The sequence below is a fragment of the Epinephelus lanceolatus genome, chromosome 8 (assembly GCF_041903045.1).
Source record: "Epinephelus lanceolatus isolate andai-2023 chromosome 8, ASM4190304v1, whole genome shotgun sequence".
NCBI lineage: Eukaryota > Metazoa > Chordata > Actinopteri > Perciformes > Serranidae > Epinephelus > Epinephelus lanceolatus.
In genome coordinates, this window is record NC_135741.1 from 16,127,370 (window position 1) to 16,138,055 (window position 10,686).

Below are 10,686 nucleotides of genomic sequence, written 5' to 3' on the forward strand. Positions count from 1 at the left end.
AAATTACAAGCGCGGATCTCTCAGCTTCTCTGCTATCGGCTATAAAAACTAGAGCTGCGTGCCTCTGGCGTGACTGCAGTGTGACACAACTGCTTCCGAGCATGCGGCTGTGAGTGTGTGAGCCGGTGACACAATGCTGTCTGAAAGCCAAAGCCTCTCATAAATCCAACCTAATTTACCAGTTAGACATTTCTTCCCTTCTCTGCTCTTCATTACCTTCCTATTAACGCGTTCTATAAAGCAGAGGGAACTGGCAGACAAACTGTGTGGCAGCTCCTATTAGGGCCGTACCAAATAGCTTCATTCATAACACTGACATTCAAATTTCTAAGTCATTATTTGAATGCCGTACAGCCTCCTTATTCATTCTGTTTAACCTTAGCATTTCTGCACAGCTGCAGATACAGATCAGGCTGAAAATTAGGGGTGTATATCACATGATATTAGTCAGTTCTCTGGACAACGATACAATATTTGCTGGTATCACAAAGGACAAAGGACAATACGATTTCGCTTCAAATCAATTCAGGGCCTGCAATCGATATGAGACGCTCAGTAAATATCCTCATTGTCTTATTCTTGGCTGCTTACCAATGCTGCTAGCACTGTTAGAATGTTTAGGAAGGTGGTATGCCATGGGAATTTCAAAATAAACGCGTATGTTAAAGATAACGATATGCTTTGCCAGGAAATAAGCGAGAAGTTCCAGGTACTAGCGGCAAGAGTGCAAGCCAAACACCCTCTGCCCGCACTGCGCTGACACAGAGCTGATTTAAAATCAGCTAAGTTTCCCTTTGATCTGAAATGTTATAATTAAAGTTAAAAGATTGACGATATGAAAGCTCCCAAAAAGTGACGCCAAAACATCTCAAAGGCCCCCTGGTGGCTGGCTGCAGTACAGGTCATAAACCCCGCCCTCTCCATGTTAGCAGATGGGACAAAACTCAATGTACAAATCAAATAAATTCATCCCAAAGATGGTTTCTGTTATTTTAGGTAGTTCTTATCACTCTGATGTATGATCAAGTATTCGTTTTTTCTGATAAGTTTTAAGTGGTTATTTAATGCTATAAAAACCTGGTTGGACATCACTATTGACAGCTCTGTGTGCCTAATGGTGTGCTCACGATCACTGTCACTGGTCAGATGGGTATATGGGCGGGAGCTCAATAGTGCAGAGATTGCTACTGCATGGACTCTGGCTCCAAATGAAGTCACTAGAGTGTCACGCGATGGTGGTGACCGTATCTGGGATATTTGGTGTCACTGTGTTATAGTAGTAGGAAGTGGAGACATGCTGTCCATCTTTATATACAGTCATTGCTATAAGATTAAGGGCATGGTTATAATTGTAGCATAGTTTTGGATTAGCCTGCTTCCTGCATGTGTTTATGTTGATGAAACAGATGAGTTATAATCATACAAAATAGCCGATTTCATAAAAAAAGGCTGACTTATTTAATGTGATGAATCACTTCATTCCAATTGAGGATTCTGTCTTAATTTTGACGTCATAAAATATGACGGCAGCAGTTGAAGCATCACTCGAAAACCTTAATAGGAAATGTAAGAAAAAAGACATTCAACACAGCCCTAAGGGAGCAGACAGAGGGCCGTGAATGGTGGAGAGCCAGGTGGTGCCCTGTCAGGTCACCAAGGTAACGCAGTGGATAATTACCAGCTAGTGCACTGACTCACTCAGCCAAGTCTGCAACGATACCTCTCCCTTCTCTGATCACAGCCTCAACTCGCTCCTTAAATATAGGCGACGCATCGATGTGACACAATACTACTAAAACGGGTCACCACGTGCAACATGACGGCTGGATGTGGGTGAGATAACGACTACCAAAATGTTCCATGTAGCAAAGACAGAAGGCAGCGGAGCTTTGTTTGTGTACTGCTTTTCAACTCTGTTTAGTGAAATGTGTCACATCTGGTGCAGATTAACAGCAGCAGAACACTGAGCAATTAAATGCAGCCTGGTAGCACTTTTTTTTTCATTGGCTTGATATTTTTTTCACTTTTATCGATGCTTTTACTGAACAACACCAACTCTGACGATTTTAAGAACAGTAAGCCATGACAGTGTGACAGTGGGCCGGCACACAAAGTACCAGGACACTGAAACTGAGCAGCTATTATCAAGACATTAATGAGAATATGTCATGATGCTATTTATCATTTTATGGCAAATGTGTGCAAAATCACTGATAAAATAATCAATTAAAGCAATCAAAGCAACAAACTGTCTTACTGTTACACATTACACCAGTCTAAAACTTATGTCCACCGTACACAAGAAGACTTTGAAAAGACTTAAGTCCTCTCACATCTAAAGAAACAACAAGATTTTGCAAAGACAGGGGCTCTTGCAGCGTCACTGTTTGCAAGACTAAAACCAGATTCCTCTTGAGATTATTTTTCATCCTGCTCCTGGTGGAAAATATTACACCAAAGTCCATTTTAGAAATGTGACATATTAACAATTCCATGTGTGTTTGCAAAGCACACAACTCTAGAAACACATGATAAAAGGCGTCATATGTCAACAACATTCTTGTCAATTCATCATCAATGTAGTCTGAGAGGGTGGAAGTTCGCTGCAAAGATCAGCCTCTCATTGGGCGGAACGAGCCACCCGCTGAAATCCCGCCCTATCACCTCCGGTTGCAGTTTTCAACACGTCCTTTACTAACTTTTGCGGTGTTTGATCTTGCGGGGATGTAGCCATTTTTCTGCCATGGTTCGCGTCCTGTAGGCGATCTTTTTGTGGGCGTGTTACACCAAATCCTGTTTCCCCCCGGCAATATTTTTGCAAGCGCACCGTTGCTGTGGCACCGCCCAGAACGATTGTGATTGGTTGAAAGAAATACAAGCAGCCGGGGCGTTTTTTTCTCCAATCTTAAAGTGAGAGTCGGCCCAGCCAGACCTTTCTTTTCTTGAGAAAGGTCTGGTGAGCGAGACTATCATCAATGTAATCCATAAGACTCAACTATTTGCGTACAAAGTGAGATTTCCACCTCCACTCACTAACAGCCTCCATTGGTTAGCTGTTTCAGTGGGAGGAGACGGTTCGTATGAGAGGCAAACCACTTTAAAAAGTACGATTTCTCACTAAAAGAAGTTCTAGTTGGTGGATCAGATACACACTACATTAAACACCGACCCTTGTTCATGCCACAACTCCACCAGTTTGTCCTCTTTTCCTAAAGTGCAAGAGAACCAAGCCTTGCTCAAGTTTTTGCGCCTTCTTCTGCCTTCGCTTTCTGCTTGGTGCTGAAAGGAGCACATGTATTGGTTGTTGACAATTTTCTCATCACTGAACCAAAACTAAAAACTTGTGCTAATATCAAACACATTTCATTTTACTGGAACGTCAAGACGAGAAAAAGACTGACTTAAGCCAGCTTGGACTGAGATTTATAACCATCTTACACCAAACAATCAAGAAAAACTCTCATGATTTTACCCCGACAATGGAAAATGTTTGCAACAGTGAAATCACTTCAGAAGTTGTTTGGTGTACAGCCAGCTTAATTGTGTAACTTTTGAATGCCTGTTAATAGTTTTGAACATTAAAAGGATAAGATTTGCCCGCGTCTGAAGGAGCCAGTGACCTCAGGGTAGAATACCATGGACAGAGCAGTGACACTGGAAAGTATGAGGAAACTGACAATATAATCATATACATATATAATATATATATTGTTGGTTTTGTTGACAGTTAGAAAAACATCCCTCTTGTCCTGTAACTTAGCATAACATCATGATGAGACTGTGTCATCACAATATGAATCTGCTTTGGATAAATAAACCATTATATTAAATTACTGCCTGGCCCCAGTGTACACACACACACACACACACACACACACACAAACACACACATGGACAAATATCGAACACAGAGTTGCCTCTTCTCCTCACACTCACCTAAGGCTACGTTAATCCCCGCCAGATTGCATGACAAAATAAGGAAGCGGTGACTAACACACTTCATAACATTTTACAGTAAAAGACTTCAGCCCTCCCTCTTACACAAACACAGGTGATGATGCTGCTACTGTTTCAGTCATTCAGGATGCGAATTGCAGACGTCCAAGTCACAGCCCTTTCCTGTGGTCTGGGAAGTGTAAATTGGCATTTCGGGTTGGGCATTAGGAGTGTTTGTGTGTGTGTGTGTGTGTGTGTGTGCCTGGATGGCTGAGTGTGACCAGCCTGTGTGAGAGTTTAACATGAACTGAACTGAACTTGTAGCTCAGCACAGGCCAAAGTAGCGGCCAAAAGCCCTGGAAGCTGTGGTTTGTTAAAGAGGAAATGCCTTAATTCACGGTGGCTGAGGGCTAATGCTGCCAGAGACCGCTGGGACTACATTAAATAATAGTTACAGAAAAGATGTGTGTGTATGACTATAGATGTGTGTAGACAGAAAGACAGTTTATACAGATGATAGCACGTAATGTTAAAATGCACTTTTTCGTGCCTCTTGTGTTCTTGTCTGTTGCCACCTCTAGAGACAGCGAAAGCGTGCGTTGCGTTCCCTTGCTGGCGTGTTATCACGGCATGTCCGGCACACACCCAGTGCCTGGGTGACCTGTGTTTCGTGTAGCAGTCAGTGTACATTCTGAATGTATGCTGTAAGCCATTTACACAGCTGGGCTTTTAAACTTAAGTGACTCATTGAGAGGATGTCCCTGGCCTGGGGTCTGTCCCAAAGCCCACACCCGCCCATGCTGGCTGCACCAGAGTCATGCAACACTCACACAAGCCGACAACAAAGTGTAGCAGCTCCCCTGAGTGGCAATCAGGAGGGACGATAAACAGCTAGTGTTTTTTTTTTATGTCAATATTAAGTATTGTGCGCTGACATATGTTCTTTGACTGCTGTCACTGTAGCTCTATGGTGCACCCGCAGTAAAATTAGACACATTCTTGCTGCACAATGACAAAAGTATAAACCAATGCATGAAAACAGGCCTCTCAGGAAGCAGCGACCAGTGTGCAAAGTCTGACTAATGTACCTTGGCACGGTAGTCATGGAGACATGCAGAGCTTTGAGGGACAGTTTTTAAATAAAAGCCACACTCGTTTTCTCTCTCAGACAACCTAAATAAGAAAACAAACCCACAACGAGCAAATGTGGAAAGAGAGGAATTTGGAGAGGAAATAGTCAATCCATTTGATAGCCATCACTTACTTCTCTCTCTCTCTTTCTCTCATGTGAAGGATAATGAAACAGCGTACTATCTGCTGTTTCCAATCAAGCTGCCTGGACACATATTTGATGGTATTACATGAGGCTCGGGAAGAAGCCTAACAATGAACCCTGCTGACAGATGCAACATGTGGCACATAGCACACACAACGCAATGACAGATGCCCACTTTATATCCAAATGAGCGACACATTTGGAGACACTGAGCCACATGGAAGACTCAACCTGGACAAGTGCCACCAGTAATTGCATTAGCCACAGAACTTCAGGAAGGCAGTGTGACTTTCATTCCATGAATCCTGTATTATATTAAATAAAATGTTCTCTCCGTCTGATGTGAACCATCTTTGTTTAGATTTTTTTTTTTCTGTCTGCTTTAAGCATCATCCCTGCAAAAGAAATGGACCGAGTCCCGACCATCTCACGTCCTCCTTTCTCTCTCAAAAGCTCCCTTCTTCCTCGTCAGCTCACTGCGAACCTCGGCCCTCGACTCTGCGAGGCCCTTGACTTTGCGAGTCTCTGTGGTCAAATCCATCTGTGTCACAGCCTGTCAAAAATAGTCACAATGCAGCAGCTCCCACAGTAATTACACAGTGCAGTGGAGGAACCAGTGTCACCTCCCTCTCTCTTGCCAAGTCGCTCCAACAATGATCTTTCCAGGATTGAATGTAAACTTTCAGCTCCATCCAGAATGTCACTAAAATGTCTGGTGGCTTGCAAACATTTGAACACAGTACGCCTGCTCTGAATTTCATTTACTATTTTCTCAGACTCCGGCCAAATTATGGTAAAGGTTAATACGCTAAAATTAAACCCAGCTACTCAGCTGAAAGATAAGCGGGGCAGTTGCTGTGACTGCATCATTTGTTGAGCAAATTGAATTATAACGACGTGTTTATCTGTCCATAAATCTGACACCGCCTGCTAATGTTGTGATTATTTGCACTTAACAACCTCTGATTGTTACTGACAGCAATAAAAAAGTCCAAGACTGGTTGATTTCATTTTGACTGTCCAGGGAGCAACATTTAACAACCAAGAATCAAACAAAACTATTGGAGTGGCTTGTATCCTACAAGACAATGACTCAAATAAAACCAACTGGACAAAGTCTGGCTCATCACTGACTGGCACTATTTTCTGGCCTATAGTGTCCATAGGGATGTCTCCAGATTAGAGTGAAGGGAGGACCCAGTGCACTTTGGACCCATTCTCTGCTGTTGACTTACTCATTCTTTAGATAACACATGGTTGACATATTAGCTGCTGGCTGGTCCATCATCCACAACTGGAGCACCTGAACATTAGCTGGTTGCACAGCTGTTTAGCAGAGACGCACACTGGAATGTGACACTCCTGGTGTTAGCTGGAAAAGTGTGCATAGTTGCATGTAAACATGGTTATTGTGCTAGTCTCCTGTATGTGTGTGTATGTGCATGTAGGTGTGAACATTAGAAGAAAATACATATGCTGCTCCTTAAGGTTAAGAAACAAGATAAAATCTTCAATGATTCAGTCACCATTGATTGAAATACTCATGATGGATCCTAAAAGTCAGCAGTGAGTTGCAACAAGTGGAGGGCAATATGGAATTATAGCATTCACAGACTGGGGTTGTCACGATACTGGAATTTCTAATAGCTTGAAAAATATCGATATTCAATACCTTTTTTGATTCTTAAGGGGAAAATTGAAATTAAGGGCATATGAATAAAGACTTTTATATAAAGATAAATATAACAAGGCTGTAACATGACAACACTACGACTTTTCTTTTCTTGGTTAGTAGCAGAAAACAGCAGAATGACTATAGTAAACGTGCAGCACAGCTGGTACCGGTGTATCGATACTCCGGAAAATGAGTACTGAAACCGTTTTAGGTGTTCAGAATTCATATGTATTGATGAATTGATATTGTTGACAACACTACCACAGGCCTACAGGTGATCACTTGACCACAGCGACAGAAAGTTCAAACCAAAAATGTGTGAAAACTGTGTGTCTCCATAAGAAAAGTGACCTCTAATGTCTGTCAAAAACAATCACCAAATTATATCACAGAAATATTATAATCAAAAGTTTGCACAGTAGTGATTTTGCCATTGTTACAACATGTGTATGAATCTTGTAAAACTGTAAAATTGTGAGAGAAAAAGGTGCCTACCCAGATTGACAAAGCTCATGACCATGTCTGCATCGTTCAAGAAGTTGTTGTCTTGCAGGCTGGCTATCGGGGGCCCCTGGGTGGTGAACACAGGCTTGTAGGGGTACGAGTATCTGTCCTCGTCCCCCTCCGTGGACATGGCGTTGTACAAGTCCAACATAAACATCGGGGCAGCGTTGTGCTTTCCGTGGAGGTGGGGTCGCGGCCGGTGCGGCAGCCCCAGGATCGACAGGATCTCCCGCTGCATCTCTCTGCGCTCCTGGCTCTTCAGCCGACGGTGGATGAAACTGGAGTGGAACTCGTTGTCCAAAGTAAAGTTCGTAAAAGCGGTATCCGCCAGGACGCAGTAGCTCCAAACCAAGAGCAAAGCCGGGGCACGTCTATCCAAAATCGGTGCCATGGTGGTGCTCGCCGTGCGTAATTGCGCCCAGTTCTGTTCGCCGAAACTCTGGAGAATGGATATTGAACTTGTAGCGACAGGCAGCCTGTGTTCAATATCCAAAGTCAGGTACGGACCCTCATGTTGAGGGAGGTGCTCCCGAATGAAACATCAACTTAACTTGACGGATTGTGTTCGCGCGGACCTCTGTCCTCATCCACAACCTGTGGCCAACAGCTACCAACTGTAGTGCAGCCTGCAACTGCAGAGTGGAGGCTGCGAGCAGACGCGCTTCACCGGGAGAGACAGGAACAAGTTGTGAGGAGGCGCTGTGTGCTGGGAGGAGCTGGAGAGAGGGAGAGAGGGAGAGTATGTTGTGGTTTCTAATGGGGATTGAGCGGAGTTTGCCTTTGTTACCAGTTGGAGAAATGCTTGAGGCTACATGTGCAAATACAAAACGGATTAGGACGGGATTTGTATCGTGATGCTTCACTTTTATGATAAAGCACATTTCGTCATTCCTTTCCCACAATCCCCAGTGCCTGTATGCTTGTGTGGATTCAATAATGACAGATGTCCAGACAGTGACAATACGCCTTTCAGTGTTAGTGTGCTTATGGAAAATAACAGACCTCATATCAAAGAGTGATTATTTGCCTGTGTGGGTGAATACTTTAATACTGTGGGAGAGGTTGCAACATGCAGTTGTAATGCTGCCACTATACTCTGCAGGTGCACTCTGTGAATACCTTGGTTCACATGGCTGTGAGTCCTAAAAGTCGGTTGTCTTTTGAAGTCAAAGAGGAAGCATTACAGCCTCACAACGGCCATTTCATGCTGCATTTTTGAAGATATCCAAGCTTTCTGCTGGAGCAGGAAGTTTGTGACAAAGGCAGCGGTGCACAGACAGAGAGCAGACTGCGAAGGAGGGGTGCAGATGTTTGGCAGCTGCGTCGTCCCTCCATCTGCCCCCCTGGCCCCAGCACCTCTTAAACACCACACTTTAATGGAACGCTCCTGACCCTCTTGTGCGCTCTGCTCTCGCTGACACAGGCCGAGGGATTTTCAGATGCACCAGGAACGACCGCTTTATCTAGGCAGGCCTCCTGAAAAAGCCTTTTCGCTGAGCAGAGAGTGGAGTTTTAAAGGCCCTGTAGTTAAGATGTCTTAGGGCTACAGCTTGCCAGGTGATTTTTATGACAATAAAATTAGACTTCAATGGCACAGCAAGAGAGGCTGCCAGACAGCTTAAGCTATGATTGCAAACAGAGGAAGGGAGGAAAGGAGGCAGAGCGTGTCTTGGGGTCTTCTACACTTAGCTCACCTTCCTGCCCATTTAATGTGGTTGTTCTTGTCTTCAAAGGCGTTCCACTCCTCTTTTTCCAATGACAATTCAACATGGCTTAAAGCCTGAAAGCTTACATCGCCTGCCACTACTCATTGTGTATATCTAATCCTCTATTTGCTTTTAAATGGCCTTTCAGTAGTAGCCTGTAACATATAAACATTTCTATCCGGTGCCTCAGATAGAATCAGCTAATGGCCGCAGGTGTTTACATTACAGCAGTTTCCAACAGGGGGCTTGAAAGGGTCTTGGTTTCAGTTATAACTATACATCTTCCTCTCTTTCTCTCGGTCTCACTTTCCTTTCCCTCTTTCCCATTGTCCTACACTCACTCTGTTGCTCTCTTGCCCTTGCTGCAAGGTTGGTGAGGTCAAACCCCCCGGTGCTCCTCCAACAACCCCCAGCCCTTGGCTCAGTTTGTGCCCAGAGAGGGGCTGACAATCCTGGGCAGGATAATAGGAACAGATCCCCCTTTGTTTGTGCCTCCATGGGCCTGATGACAGTCACAGTAAACAGTGGGCACAGGCTGAGGCCAGGCTGGGTGAGCTGCACTGAGGGGCCTTTGACAAGGAGAACCAAAGCAGAAAAGCAGAACAAATAGTGTTTGAACCTTCTGTCGACGACACACACATAGAAAAAAAACCCTGCAATACAAATAGTCATCATTTTTCTCATGTATTTAACGCCAAATTTAATATGCACAAGATACACAAAACCAGTTAAAATTGAGACAACTGGTGATACACACTGTCCAGGCCTGTACCATTACATTACAACTACATTTAAGATGATTAAAGAAGTATGTCACTGGTCTTTTCATAAAACTGGGATGCCTGTGCAGTAGACTGCTGCAAAAACTTATTTTGAAAATTGTTGCAACTTGACCACAGGAAACACAGAAATAGGGCCGTGGCATTTGCTTTTGCTCAAGAGGTACAAAACGTACAACTAGCAGAATCCACTGTGCCACAGCGGACCAATAAGTACTCCCACTGGAGGGTGATGTAATGCAAGCTTGGCCATTTTGACACAGGAAACAATATGGCAGCCAGGTGGTGACAAATGATCTTTAACTACAGGTAAACAGTGCACTAAAATACCATAAAACCTGAATTAGTAGCCCGGGCTATTATTTGATTTAATGACTGAAATCAACAGGCCTATATTTGGGACAAACCTTTAACTGATGTCACACAAAACTGTTGCTCAGCAAAGATCTGGAAATACAATCAAATTGCTTATTTAAACCAGAATGAATACTACTTGTTAGGCTTCAGACAACATATCAATTATGAATCATTCAATTAATCTTGCTGAGTCTTGCTTGAGTTATGGCACTCAAGGATTGTGGCACCCGGCATACTAAAGCACCACTTTATCCTGTTAAAATAATTCTCACAACTTGGATTAATTCTTATGAAAATCCCTTTTGATTCTCTTGATTTTAGGCACACTTACAAACAAAAGGAATACACAGGATAATCGAGGAATGGACAAATAATTTGAGGTAACCAACAACCTGGTTTTATACACCTGAAGACCTGAAGAACTTCTATAAAAAAAAAAAAAAAAGAACTGCT

The 10,686-nt window shown here is 43.4% G+C and overlaps 1 protein-coding gene across 1 annotated transcript in view; it reads right to left on the bottom strand.

The window, feature by feature from the left end:
* bmp7b (bone morphogenetic protein 7b) overlaps positions 1-8,057 on the bottom strand; it is a 34,970-nt gene extending 26,913 nt beyond the window's left edge. The window contains exon 1 of the mRNA XM_078169908.1: positions 7,383-8,057. Within this exon, the coding sequence (XP_078026034.1) occupies positions 7,383-7,782 (400 nt within the window). The 5' untranslated portion in view covers positions 7,783-8,057. The remainder of the gene's footprint in view (positions 1-7,382) is intronic.
* Positions 8,058-10,686: the final 2,629 nt, after the last annotated feature.